We start from the raw sequence: 14,360 nt of genomic DNA, 5'->3' as shown, positions 1-14,360 counted from the left end.
TGGAGAATGTGACCAGCTGTCTTATAGACTGGCCTGCGCATGCCTCTCTCCTTCACCCTGGGTGCCCGCCCCACCCACACTAAGCCGTCTTCCTCCTCGGCCCACCCAGCACCCAGGTGGGCCAGGGGCTGCAGAAGGGCTTGGGCACGAGCAGATTCTTCCTGTCGTCCTTCACCAGAACTTTCTGAGGCCCTGACTGCAGCTCTGTGCTGAGACCCAAGGAGGACACAGTCCTGTTGCCCAGAGCTCACACCATGTGGGGGGATACCAGACAGCCAAGGCTCACGGACAGGAGAGTTGCAGACAGGGCTGCAGCCCAGACCAGGAAGGCCCTTCTGAGGGCCAGAGGGGTATCTAGATGAGGGCACAGACATAGTGTGATGAAGGGACAGCTCCCCAGGCCTGGGCTGGAACCCGGGGGTGGGAGGGGCTCAGGCTGCCCCTGGGGCTGGGAGCACCATGGGGGGGGGGTCTGGGTTTGCTCCCAGCTTTTCCAAAGGGGAGCCTGAACACAGGTCAGCATTTTAGACCCGGGTAGCAAGTCGCACGCAGCATGGGTGGGGTGGCCGGGCCTCAGAGGCCACAGAGAGAAGCAGGCAGACGTGGTGGGCAGAGGGCGCGTCTTGGTCCAGGAGGTGCCCACCAGCTTTTGTCCTTGTTCTTTTGTCTATCGGCCCCTTACCTGTTACACGCCAAGGTCAGGCTGTTCCCAAAGCAGAGTGGGTGTTTCCAAGACCAGAGGCCGGGAGTGGGGTGTGGGAAGCTCGTCCCTCATGCCCAGGTCCCTCCCGGAGGACACACAATGGGACCCTTGTGGTTTTGCTAGGGCTGCAGCGTCCCGTGGGGGAAGAACTCGTGTCTCCTTGAGCAGTTGCAGAGTGGATTGCATAGTGGTGCAGATAAAATCCACAAAAATGTGTCCTTCCTCCCCCACAGTGCGTCTGCGCAGGACACCCTCTCCTGGAGGGTGTGGGAGGAGGGAAAGGCTCCCTGCACCAGGGCAGGCCCCGCCCCAGCCCCCCAACCCAGCCTCCATGGCAGCTCCCAGGAGCTCACCCAGTGCTGGGTCCTTGGCCCCAAATGCCAGGAGACCTGAGTGTGGTTTGCACCATGAGTGGAGGCTCTTAGGCTCCCTGTTGATTATCTCTTATGTCTGAGTGCTGTCCCCAAGAGACTCGGGGATGGGGAGATGGAGGAAGCAAGGGAGATGCCCCGGGGCTGGAAGGAGTGGCCTTACAGTAGGGAAGGCCCAGGAGAGCTGGGAATGACCACTTGCCCCCAGGGCTGGAGACTGGTTTCTGAGTCACTTTACAGTTTACATTCGGTTCTTAGGTTAGTGGGCCCCCAGGGCTCAGAGGAGAGGTGGCCTGTCACCTGCAATGGTAGACACCAGAGCGGATGTGTGCGCTCCCTTGGGGGAAGTCCCGCCCCACCATCCTGCCCTAGGGCCGGGTATGGGCATCACAAGGGAGGTGGTGGGAAAGGCCCCAGGCAGCCAGGCCAGCGCTGGAAGCCCACAGGGACAGGGCAGAGACACTTGTCCCCAGAGGGTCTGGGTCTCAAGGTTGGCTCTCCTTGGGCAGATCCCTTCACCTCCTGGAGCCTCAGTTTCCTCATCTGTGAAATGGTGGCAATGGCAGCAGCTGCCTCAGGGCCCTTGGGGCCATCTCTCGCTGTCTTCAGGCCCCTCAGAGCAGCCCTGAGCGGGGCTGTGGTCCATCGCATGGAGGGGACAGGCATATCACATGCTCCCAGGCCCAGCCACCCCCTTATGGGAGGACTTAAGGGTACTTGTGACAGAGCCTGGCTCAGAGTGACTCAGGGTCACACGGGACCACAGGACACTGTAACCAGGGGCCTGCTCAGGGCTGGAGTTCAGTTCTCCACACCAGTCGCCTGTGCCCCTGGAGACGGGACAGGGCCAGGCAGGGCAGGGCCATTGCCTGGTGGCCAGTGCCCCGTGGGCCAGTCTGCTCCTTGAGAACACCCAGAGCGCAGGTCACGCGGCAGACTCAGCAGTCCCCCTCTGCCACCAGGAAGGACTGTGGTGATGGAACCACGGTCGAAGGAGGGTTGGCTGTTATTTCCTGTGTGCGTTCTTTGATAGTTTTTAATTGAAGCCTTTCTGTTGGCCCTGCAGGGCTCTCTGCTAACTTAGCATCCAGAGTCTTAACAGGATGGAAGTTACAGGCTCTGGTGAGCTGGCCTCCCCCTCCAGGATGAGAGCGAAGGTCCCACAGCCACCCTGGGCCTCTGGATGGTGCCGGGGAGCCATCACTGTGCTTTCTCCCGAGCCCGCTAAGGGCACCGGGCACTCAGAGCCCACTGACCAGACGGGACTCAGAGCCCCGTGGCCCCATGGCGTGGGCAGCCCGTTTCACAGCGCAGGAGCCCGAAGCTGAGCACTTGCTCTCTTGGCCCATGATTGTGAAGCAGGATCTGAGGCCATAGCTGCTCCATGTCGTCCGTGTCCATGAAGCACAGTGGAAACCAGGGAGGTCTGACGCGGATGGCGTGAGGCCCGCCTGTCCCTGTCTGCAGAGCGTGTCCTGGGTCTGCCATAGCAAATGGCACAAACTGGGGGCTTAAAACTACGGAAATGTGTCCTCCCGCAGTTCCGGAGGCCAGGGTCCAAAACCAGGGCACACTGCGCTGACACCTGGAGGGAGGCTCCCTCCTGCCTCCTCCAGCTTCCGCTGGCTCCTTGGCCTGTGGCACTATCGCTCATCTCTGCCTCCGTGCTTATGTGCCTGCTTCCCACGACTGTCTCTCTGCTTCTCTGTGTCTTAGAAGGACACTCATGGGATTTTGGGCCCCCCATCCATGATCTCATCTCAAGGTCCTTATCTCAGTTACATCTGCAAAGAGCCTTTTTCCAAATCCAGTCACATCCTGACGTTCTGATGGACATGAATTTGGGGGGACACTATTTAGTGCACTGCATGATGTAAGTGACCATCATGTTGAACCCCAGGGGATTCAAGTGGGATGGAGGTGGAAGGTTCCGGCACGGTGGATGCTCCCCCTGTTTGGGGAATGACTTTCCCCTCGTCAGCGTCCTGAGTCCTGTCCCAGGAGGGGTGCCCGTGGGCCATGACGGGAGGGAGAGCAGTGGGTGGGGCGGGGCAGGCCCAGTCAGCCCAGATACTCTGGGATTTCCTCTAGCTGCCTCCCAACCCCCATCTCCAGATGGGGGGTGTCAGTGGGCTGCGGTCCCATGCCCAGGCCCAGGCAAGGCCCTGCTGAGCATTGAACCAGGTCTTCCTCCATGCAGAGGCCTGGCGTGGTCCCAGGAAACAGGGACTGTGGGGAGCCCTTGTCCTCTGATTCAGGAGCCGAGGGCTGGGGGGCAGGACCACTCCCGGTCCTGTCCCTCTGTGCACCTGGCCGCTGGGTACCCTCCCAGGCTTCTGTGCACCAGGAGGCTTCTCCGAGAGTGGGGGTGCCCCCCGGGGTCGATGGTTCCCATGGCTGTGTCTGCATGACACAGAGATTTGGGCTGCTTTTCCCTGAAGTCAGATCCCCAGGGCCCTTTGAACGCTCCAGCCCCCGTCACCCTGGCTCTGCTTGGTTCCCAAGGCTGCTGTGACATTGCGATTTGCCGGAGGGCCTGGTCTCTGGCTGTGTGCTAGCTTTCTCATTCTTGGCAGCCTCCCGCCTGGCTGCATTTCAGGGCGAGGCGAGGAGAGGCAGCCTCGAAGGAGACGGAGCTTAGGGGCCTGCCCGAGGGCACATATGGATGCCCTGAGGGCTAGGACCTGCCTGGGGGGCATGCTGCCTTCTGCCTGGGCAGCAGGTTAGAGGCAGCCTTGAGATCTACAGAAAAGCCCCAGGGAAGGGGCAACAGCCCAGGGAACCCCACGGTGTGACAGGAACCATGGGTGTCCTACTGTGGGGCCCCCCTGGTCCCCATGGGAGGGCCTGCACTTCTCTGTCGTCCATCCTGACCGCTTTCCGGCTGCCCTCCCAGTCACCGGGGCCCCCTGATGACAGGGCCTAAGTGAGGAGCTCGGCAGTCTTGGGGCTGTTGCATCCCTTCCTCCCGTGTCCGCCGGTGCCTGGATTTCTGTGCCGAAACAGCGATGAAGCCCTGGCTCGGGGTCCAGGGGAAAGAAGGCTGCGGGCAGGCAGCATGTGTGCCCTGGCCTTGGGGAGTGGTGGCACGTGGGCCAGGCATTTGTCACTCGCCCTCTAGAGCAGGGTCTCTGCTTGGCACTGTTGCATCGGGGACTGTCTGCTGTGGGGGCCACCCCATGTGTTCCAGGTTGTGGGGCGGCACCCCTGGCCTCCACCCACTACATGACTCCCACCCCAGCTGTGACAGCCCCATGTGTCTTCCAATGTCCCCACATGTCCCCGATTGCTGGGGGCAGGTAGGTTATTGAGAACCACCGTTGTGGAGTCTAGAATGTACCTTCTTCCCGGGAAGGAGCGTGTCTCCCGTCTCTGTCCCGTGGCGGCTGCCAGGCCTGGGGCAGCTGCTGATGCGCATCGTTCAATGGAGGTATGGCTGCCTCCCCAGCTTCTCGCTGCCCTGGAGACGGGCAGGCGGGCCCTCCCTCCAGCTCTCCAAACCCCCCTGAGCCCACCTGCTGTGAGGGCTCCAGCCCCGGCAGGACAGCCAGACAGAGCCGCTGCCCCTGGCTGTCACCCCTGAGCTCCTTCAGGCTGCGCCAGCCCTGTGGGGGCCAAGCTGAGCACTGCCCAGAGCCAACAGTCCTGGCGCCCGTGTTGTGGCGCCCATCAAGAGAAGGGGCAGTGCGATCGGCCAGCGTTTGGTCGGGTGCCCGTTGGAGCTCCGGGTCTTCAATCCAGGCCAGTGTCCAGCACAGGCTGAGGCCAAGCAAACCAGGAGCTCTGCCATGGGGGCACGTGTGCCACCCACTCTCGGGGCAGTTCACTCTCAGATGCCTCCCTCCGTCCCTGGTCTGAAGTGGGGCACACTGTGTCCATGGGAGGCAGGAGACAGAATGAGGTGACAGGGCAGGGGTACAGCTCAGAGGAACTTGTGGTGGGTTGATTGGGGCCCAAAGCAGCCAAATCCTTGGCTGAGCTTTGCCTGCTCTCCCCCCCACCCCCCACCCCATGTCAGGAGAGAAGCAGGAGGTCTGCTGGCTGCCCTCAAGGCCACGGTGTCAGGGGGCCGTCCCTCTGTGCTCCTGGATGTCTGCTTTCCTCCAAGGGACATCAGGAGGGAGGCCCCAGACAGCTGAGGGAGGTCCCGGCAAGACGGCGAGATTCTTCAGTCTGTGTTTGCCCAGAGCAGCTAGTGTTTTCTTGGGGTTTCAGAGGCTGCAAAATCAAGCTGTCGATCCCAGGAAATACCGCTATGGCAGAAATTCTGTCCCCAGCATGGCCATCCCAGGGAGACAACTGCGTTAATATGTCAGCACTCTGAGCCGGGGACCACAGAGCCGAGTCACCCCTTCATGAGAACATCGAAGCTGCCCAGGCCTCAGGGCAGCTGTTCTTACCTGAGATCCCCAGGCCGATCTCAAGCCTCGAATTTTATCCTCAGCGAGAACAGCAGCCGTCGCCCTGCACAGCAGGGTCTCACACACACATACACAGAGACACAGACACACTGTGTCGCTAATTCAGGATCATGCTTGAGGTGGGAGCCAAAACCCATATCCCAGCATATGCGAAGAGAAATTCAACTTGAATAATAAACAGGAGATAGAAAAGTAGATCCTAATGGGAAAATGGGGCAGGTTAATGAGGAAATTAAAATTCAAGACAAATGTGCATTACCTGTGAGGAACCTTTACTGTGAAAGACCTTTAGTGCTCCAGTGGGTGCAGGAGCCTGGCCTGGCAGCGCCCTTCGGGGGTCCTGATCTTTCGGAGATCCGGGTAGGGGGAGCCATCCTGGGTGGCCTCCCCTGGGTTCTCAGGGGCACCCGCAGTGTCCCGGGAGAGCAGCAGGCCTGAGGTGGCAAGGACTCAAGCTCATGCATGCGGTACCCGGAGGTGAGACACGCCAGCCCCGGCCTTCACAGGAGCTGTCCTTGTGGTCCCAGACCCCTGCTGCATGCTGGCAGGTCCCTATGTCCCTGGGCAGGTAGCCTGAGCCTCAGTTTCCCCAACTATAGGACAGATGCTCCTCCCCCTTCCCCACAGCCGAAGTATGTGGGCAAGGCCCTGGGACGTGCAGGGCTCTGCAAATGTAAAGGAATACACATTCCAGAACATTCCATTGGGGAGCAGCTGGGAGGGAGCCCTCTGCTGAGGCACTGTTGAGGGGTATGCCATCCTGAGCTGGCTCTCTGCACTGCCCCCACCCGCCCGGCCTGCTGACCACCCTGTGACCGGGCAGTGCCAGCCCCGGGCCTCCAAGACAGGTCATGTGCAGGCGTCAGGTCAGGTGAGGTGCCAGCGGCCCTGGAGACTGTTCTCATCACAAGACCAAGGCCTCATCAGGGGGTGGGGGCTCCGGCTCAGGCTGGAGATAGGCAGCCTGAGCACACCTGCATGGTCAGGAGAGATGAGCCCGCAGAGTCCAGGCGTCCAGAATAAGACGATGGATCCAGAAACAGGAACTCAGGGGCTCGCCTCCCTGTGTGGTGTTTGCCATAGGAAACCCGGTGCTCCCTTTGAAATGCAGGCTTCAGCTGAGTAAAATGACAAGGTTTTATGGGAACCTCTCTTTCAAAGGGTCCCCTTTGCAAACCTCCACATGTACCATCACCCTGTCCTGTTCCTGGGGTGACCAAGGCTGTCATCCTTGTGAAAGGCATAGAACCCCTTTGTGTCCTCCATCCCCTGTACCCCGAGGGGCCTCAGACCTACCAGCTATGGGTGACATTGACCCATGGAGCAGCCCTGGGGTCACCTCCCAGCCTGGTGCCATGGGACCTGGGCCAGCGGCTTATCAGCAGGATGAGGGCACAGACCCTTGCGTCCAGAGCCACAAGGACTCAGTTAGGAACGGTCCCCAGGGGGCCAGCCCGTGGCCGAGTGGTTAAGTTCGCGCACTCTGCTTCAGCAGCCCAGGTTTTGCCGGTTCGGACCCTGGGCGTGGACATGGCACTGCTCGTCAGGCCATGCTGAGGCGGCATCCCACATGCCACAACTAGAAGGACCCACAACTAAGATACACAACTATGTACTGAGGGGATTTGGGGAGAAAAAGCAGGGAAAACAAAAAAGAATCGGTCCCCAAGCTAATGAGCAGTCCACATCTGACTAAGAGTCCAGCTTCTTCAGCTTTGTGCCTGACAGGCCAGCCACTGTCGGGTGGGTGGGAAGTGACCCGGGTGCCTTCGTTTCCATTGGTGTCTTTGCTCTTGTTTCAAGCTCTCCTTCCTGCAAGGCAGTCATCTGTGAAGTGCGTGTCTGTGCGCTGGCCGCCCCAGAACTGAGGGAGCCAGGAACTAGAAACCCACTGGGCAGGTGACCCTCGTCAGTGGGGAGCTGAGGGCCAGCCCATCCAACCCCTGGCCTGTGAGCGTTCCTGGACCGTTTCGCAGACGATGTAACTGAGCCTCGGGAAGCACCAGAAGCTGTCCCAGGAGCTGGGGACCCTCTGAGATGCCCACATGTCATGGTGTCTGTTGTACTGGGCTGAATGGTATCCCCCAAAACACATGTCCACCGGAACCTGTGAAAGGGACCCTATTTGGAGAAAGGGTCTGTGCGGATGTAATTAAGGTGAGCATTGAGATGAGACCATCCTGGATTCGGGCGGCCTCTCAAGGCAGCGAGGTCCTTCTGAGAGACAAGAGGAGACACAGTAAAGAAGGCCGTGTGAAGATGGAGCAGAGGCTGGAGGGATATGGCCACAAGCCAGGGGACGCCTGGGGCCCCCAGGAGCGGGAAGAGGCAGGAAGGACCCACCCCTGGAGCCTCTGGAGGGAGTGCGGCCCTGTGACCCCTACGTTTCAGACCTCTGGCTCCAGGACTATGAGAGAAGACATCTCTATTGTCTAAGCTGCCCAGTCTGTGTCCACCTGTGAGGGCAGCCCCAGGACACTCACACACGGACCTCACTGAGCCACAGCACAGATTCGACGGGCTTGTCTGTCTGCAGGCTCTGAAACAGGGAGACTGTAGTCCCCGGGGATGCTGGGTCCTGCCCGTTCCAGGGAGAAAGGGTCAGCAGAGAAGTGGACTAAGCCATCCAGACCCCACCCCACTGTGTCCAGGAGCCCAATACCTTGTCCATCTGGATTACGGACCATGGCTGAGATGCCCGTGTGGACACCTGTCCAGAAGGCTCTCACTAAGCAGTCCCCGGGGAGGGAGTGTGTCCTGGAGTAGGGGCACCATCCACCGGGACCGTTTCCTGATTCCCAGCAGGGTGTTGGTGCTGCCGTGGTCCCAGGACAGATCTGGGTCATCTTTGGGTCATTTTGTGCTTGCAGCGGCCTATGAGGGAGGTGGTGTTTGGAGCTGCATGGCGCAGTGGGAGGCCGGGGCAGGTTTCGCAGCTCTGGATTCTGCTGCACTAAGGGCTGCAGCAAAGCTCAAACCCACATCCCCCTGACCTGAAGGGCGCGTCACGGAGCCTCGGGGGTGACCAGGGCTGATCGGCCCCTCCCTTCTGACCTGCACCCCCGAGGAAGCAGGCCCGCCCCTGCATCTACCGTCTCGGGTGTCCCGTCTCTCAGAGTATGGACGGGCGGCTGGCGCCCAGAATGGCCAAAAGTCAGCAGAGCTGACATCCCCTCAGGTGGACCAGGGGCCTCTCAGGGGCCACGTTTCTCCAGGTCACTGCTGCTCACTCTGCTTGCTCACCCCCAGCCCTGGGATAAGTTTGGGAAATGTGTGCACCCGGCGGCTCAGCAGGTGCATTTAATTAGTCGCAGTGGAAAACCTTCACCCCTACATTTTTGTTTGTTACTGTATTTTGCTCCAGAAACATTCCAGAACTTGAGGCGTGCCCTCTGTGCAGCACTCTCTAACCCACATTCCTTTCTGTCTGTTTGGCCTTTGCCAGGTGACATCTCCAATCTGGATCCCAAGTTCTCCTTTGAAGGTACCAACCTGGACGTGGGGAACATCGTGTTGGCGCTGTACAGTGGCCTCTTTGCCTATGGGGGATGGTAAGTTCCAGAATGTCTGGGTCCCTGGGGCTTGGGACATATAGGCTGGACCCCCAAATGTCAGAAATCTAACTCTCGGCCGTCCACAGGCAGTTTTAGAGAGTGGCAGGAGACCCTCTGGGAGCTGCTCCGAGCCCCACGTGTCCTGAAAAGGCACAGAGGGAACACATGGTAGCACTTACAGCTGTGTCTGGCCCCTGAGGAGAGGGCCTGTGGATGAACCTTGGCCGATGGGCAGAAAGCATCTGGGCCTGATGGTCCTCGGCCCCCGAGCAGAGTGCCTGCCTGCAGCTCTGTGCTGGCACTTGCTGCCCCGGGCCCCTAGCTGTGGCGCTGCTCTCTGGCCGGCTGCATAGGACCGCCAGTAGGGCTGCATGGCAGGTGGCGGGAAGGCGCTGGACGGCAGGCCGGGAGGTGGACGTTGAACCCCTAAGGGCTGCCCTTGCAGTCTTGCCCCAGGTAGCCTCTGACCCCAGCCCGCAGTGCTCGGTGCGGCGTGTGAGCAGCCGGGAAGCAGGTCTGCGAGGGCATGCGGGGGGGAGTCCGCTAGACTGGGCTCCGTGTCCCCTCGGAACAGAGGGGCCTGAGGGGTGTGGATTTCTTAGGGGAGCAGCGCTGCACCCTCTGCCCCGGTGGCTTACCAAGTGGCCGGGTGGCAGGTGCGGGGGTCTCCCCTCAGCCAGCCCAGAGCTGCCAGGAGGGGATCCCTGAGGACTCTGTGTCCTTTGTCCCTAATGACTGGGAGGAATGTATAAGTAACCTCTGCTCTCTAAATTCTAGGAATTACTTGAATTTTGTCACGGAGGAGATGATCAACCCCTACAGGTAGGCGTGTATGTACAGGCATTCTGTTACATGACAGGAGGTGCACGGAGGGAGAGGTCTGGCTCTCCAAGCCTGTCCCTGGGCCCAGCCCAGCCGCGGACAGAAGCAGGGCAGGGTCAGTGGGAGGGGCCTTGGGGTTGGATCAGGGTGGGGGGTGGTTTCTGGGCTCACACTGGCCACATGGTGGCCATGTGATCTTGGACAGAAGCCCCATCAGAATGTGCAGGAATCCCCGTTTCACAGACATGCCCCTCCTGTTCCTTCCAGAAACCTGCCCCTGGCCATCATCATCTCCCTCCCCATCGTCACCCTGGTGTACGTGCTGACAAACCTGGCCTACTTCACCACGCTGTCCACTGAACAGATGCTGACGTCGGAGGCCGTGGCCGTGGTAAGACACCACCTGCCAGCATCCGCCCGGGTCTCCTTGAGGCCAGCCCTGCCGCCTCCGAGCCCGTGATGCAGAGCAGACAGGGCCCGTCGTCTGTAGTGGACACATTTTTCAACTCGGAGGGCTTGAGCTGTGCTTTGCCAAGCCAGCCGGAAGTACAGCGCTGGTTCTCACCCTGCTGTACTAGTGAGGATCGAGGGGACTTTAAAGTGCTGCTGCCCCGGCCGCACCCTGGCCAGCTTTAAATTGGCGCGTCTGCGGTGGTGCTGGCATTGGCCGCCTTTAAAGCCGAGGGCTGGACGGCTCTCCCCCTCTGCCCGGGTACACCCCGAGCCACCTCTGGGCAGTCTGGACGCAGGGTTCAGAGTAGGGGCGGCAGCCCCACGGTGGCAGCCGGCTGAGCGCCTTGTCAGTCTCCCAAACCAAGCAGGGTAGGGCCCCAAATAGAACCAGCAGGCTTGCGAATGCCCGCCTGGTGGATCCAGTGGGCTCACCCCCCGCGGTGTCCTCTCACTTTGGCAGGCGAGGGTAGTGCTTGCCCGTCCCAGCTTCTGAGTAAATACTCACTGTCTTGCACTGGGCCGGGTGCTGGGGACCCAGCCAGAGGCAGCTGCCTGTGCTCGGGGGGCAGACTCACGGGTGGGGAGAAGGGCTGTGCACACAGTGGACCTGGTGGCATGCCAGGACAGAAGGGCCTGAGGAAAGTGCTAGAACCAGGGGCCGGGAGTGGGACACGGGGTGTGTTCTGAAGAAGGTCCTGTCCCTGGGACACCCCCAAGTCCAGACCCCGAGGAGTCACTGCGTGTGCCGAAGCCTCATGATGAGCTGGCGGGAGGGCCGTGCAGACAGAGGTGGGCCGGGTGGGCTGAGGCTGGGCCGTGGGGACGCGCACTGTCCAGGGGGAGAAGGTGGGGCCTCCGAAGTTGGAGCCGCAGGCAAGGGTGCTCATGTTCAGCGTCTGTCTAGGACTTCGGGAACTATCACCTGGGTGTCATGTCCTGGATCATCCCTGTCTTCGTGGGCCTATCCTGCTTTGGCTCCGTCAATGGGTCCCTCTTCACGTCCTCCAGGTGAGCCCCAGGTGGGGACCGCCCTCCTGTCACCCAGGTTCTGCGGGAGCAGGAGCAGAGCCCGGTGACCGGCTGAGCTGGCAGGGCGGGCAGCCGCCGCACACGGCTTTTAACCTGTGCTCTGGAAGCGTTGTGTGTTATGCTGAGTAACGTATAGCTGTCAAAACCTTGAAGTAATACAGAAATAAAGGAGCAGCAAACTCTCCCCCACCACTCCAGTCCCCTGCCCAGAGGTGACACAAATTCTGTGTCCTTCCAGACTCTCTCATGGGTACATTTTGCACCCTGCCAGGGGGGCTGGAGGTGAGGAAGGTGGCTGAGTTCTCTCTTTGCCAGCTGAGTCATCAGGGTCACCAAGAGGCCACGGCAGGGACCCCAGCCTTCGTGCACGGGCCCTCTTTGCTCCCACCCTGCCTGGGGTTGCACGGGCACATGGCTGACTGCCTGCTCCTCTGTCCACAGGCTGTTCTTCGTGGGGTCGAGGGAGGGCCACCTGCCTTCTATTCTCTCCATGATCCACCCGCAGCTCCTGACGCCCATGCCCTCCCTCCTGTTCACGGTAAGTCTGCGGTGCCGTCCACGGTCCCCTGTCCCTGGGAGGATCACAGCAGATTGAAATGGAGACTGCACTGTCCCTCAGAGATCGTTTGGGGGGCTCCCCAACGGAGGGGACAGGGAGGGAGGCTGCCTGTCCCGTGTGCGTGACACCCGTCCCAGCTTTACCTCGTGTCCACTGGGCTGCAGACCGAAGGCAGAGACTGAGATGCAGATAGTGAACACGAGTGTTTCCTTGCATTGTGGCCTCTGCTGCCGCTCCGCAGAACACCAAAGGGCACTAGGTTTGTTTTTTCAAAGTTTTTAATTCCAAAAACAATACATGGTCGCTGTAAAGAAACTTCAGACAGTCTGGAAGTGTGCGAGGCCAAAGCCCCATTCTCCCAGGGAACTGCTGAGTGTCGGCAGCCTCCTTTGCTCTGTGCCTCTCTAGAGCCTCGTGGGTGTGTTTACAGGTGTGTGACACACGCGGGGTTTGTTTTTTTAATTGTTCACATTGCGTGCGTTTTCTTCAGCTTGTTTACGTCTTTCCACGCCAGTACGTGCGATCATATTAGTTCTCTGTTGCTGTGTAATAAATCGCCCCAAAATGCAGCGGCCTGAATGGAAAAGATTGATTGCCTCTCAGTTTCTGTGTCAGGAGTTTGGGGCTGGGTGGCCCTGGTTCAGGGTCCCTCAAGGGGTTGGTGATCAACACAGCGTTGTGGCTGCCGCCCCTGCTGAAGGCTCAGCCGGGGCTGGAGGAGCCACTTCAGGACGAGAGGCCTCGGTTCCTCAGGGCGTGGCAGCCAGCTGCCCCGGGGCCAGTGAGCCAAGAGGCACAGCGGGCAGAAAGTTGTGTGCGTGTCTTCTGTGACCTGCCTTGGAAGTCACGCTCCGTTGTTTCTGTCTCGCTGTTTGTTGGCAGCAAGTCGCTAAGTATGGCCCGACACAGAGAGAGGTTCCACCTCGTGAAGGGAGTGTGTCGAATAATATTTGGACAAGTTTAAAACTACCACAGGGTGCAGTCTCCGTTTGGAAGCCGCTCCGCGGTGTTCATGGCGCAGTGCACGGTGGCTCATTTGGTGACCCCGCAGAGGGCGCCTGGGCTGCTTCCCGGCGTTGCTCCTGCTGTTGGTGGTGCCTTCACCTCCGTGAGGTCCACGCAGCTTTGCCATTTTCCCATTTGCACCTGCCTCTGCTATCTGAGAACTTGCGTATTGCTCAGCCCAGGGCTTCCTCTGAGGCGAGAGCGAGTGGGGTGGTGGGCTGGCCCCGCTGTGGCCCGGTGTTGGGGCGGCCTCCGAGGGCTCACCTGGCCCCGGTTTCTCTGCTTGCAGTGCATCATGACCCTGCTCTACACCTTCTCCACGGACATCTTCTCCGTCATCAACTTCTTCAGCTTCTTCAACTGGCTCTGCGTGGCCCTGGCCATCGCGGGGATGCTGTGGCTCCGCTACAAGAAGCCGGACCTGGAGCGGCCCATCAAGGTGAGGGCCTGGGCAGCGGTCAACCCTGGGCTGGTGGGGGCTCGCAAGGTCGTGCGCTTGAGCAACAGGGTCCTAGTGTCCCTCAGGGCCCTGGGTCACGAGGCAGCACCCACACCGCCTTGTGCTTCTGCCCCTCCTGGCATGTGCCTTGGGCAAGCCACCGTCCCTCTCTGAGCGACTGTCCCCTCTGCAGACCAGGGCAGTTCTGGTGAGAACTGAGCAGGATGCACATGTGAACGCGCTTCTGAGCTAGATGTGGGGGGGCATGATTCAACTGACAAATATTTATTGGAAGTCTCTTGAGTGCTAAGCGTATGGTTCCAGGTGCTGGGGTCCATCCTAGGACAAAATAGAGCCCCCAGATCCCTGCCCTTCTAGAGTTTATATTCTAGCAAGATGTGAAAAGCAGGACATAAGAAACCTGCAGCGCTGGGTGGGCAGGGGATGGGGGGCAGGCAGGCAGGGTGATGGGCCTGACTGGCCTGGGTCAGCGTTGGGCAGGACAGCCGGGGGAGGGGGGGCATTAGAAGGGGGCATGTGGGCAGAGGTCCCATGTCAGCCTGGCACGTGGTAGGCTGTGTCTCATGGGGGGCCATGTCCCTGTCATCCTGGGCATGTGGTGGCCTGTGTCCTTGTGGGGCAGAGGGATGCACAGTCTGGGCTGAGCAAGTGGGGTCCTTCCTCACCTTCATCTCCCGGGGAGTCATGCCAGTGTGTAGACGGACGGTTGATTCTGTGTAGACAAACTCCCCCAGCACAAGGCACAGTGGATGTAGAAGGGGATCAAGCCTCTGTGGAGCCTGGGCCGGGCTGGCTGTGGGCACTGCTGTGGCTCGTCTGCTGTGACCTCTGTGGGTGGGCCTGTCTGCCCGGGGCGGTGCAGACTGTGGTTGGCCTGTCCATGAAGGGCTCTCTGAGAAGGCGGGCGCTCATTGCTTGTTCATGGGCAGACATAGTCTCCCCAGAAGCACCGACTCCGCTTCAGGCGGCCAGAGGGAGGGGTG

At 60.4% G+C, this 14,360-nt stretch overlaps 1 protein-coding gene across 2 annotated transcripts in view; it reads left to right on the top strand.

Annotated features, from left to right (window-relative positions):
* Positions 1–14,360, top strand: part of SLC7A5 (solute carrier family 7 member 5) — a 32,708-nt gene that overhangs the window by 13,903 nt on the left and 4,445 nt on the right. For both annotated transcript variants that reach the window (XM_070612471.1, XM_008508845.2), the window contains 6 exons: positions 8,941–9,046; positions 9,827–9,871; positions 10,139–10,262; positions 11,229–11,332; positions 11,795–11,891; positions 13,207–13,356. In XM_070612471.1, coding sequence (XP_070468572.1) covers positions 8,941–9,046; positions 9,827–9,871; positions 10,139–10,262; positions 11,229–11,332; positions 11,795–11,891; positions 13,207–13,356 — 626 coding nt within the window. The remainder of the gene's footprint in view (positions 1–8,940; positions 9,047–9,826; positions 9,872–10,138; positions 10,263–11,228; positions 11,333–11,794; positions 11,892–13,206; positions 13,357–14,360) is intronic.

This window comes from Equus przewalskii, chromosome 3 (genome assembly GCF_037783145.1).
Source record: "Equus przewalskii isolate Varuska chromosome 3, EquPr2, whole genome shotgun sequence".
In the NCBI taxonomy this organism is placed as follows: domain Eukaryota; kingdom Metazoa; phylum Chordata; class Mammalia; order Perissodactyla; family Equidae; genus Equus; species Equus przewalskii.
This window is presented reverse-complemented; position numbering and strand designations above follow the sequence as displayed.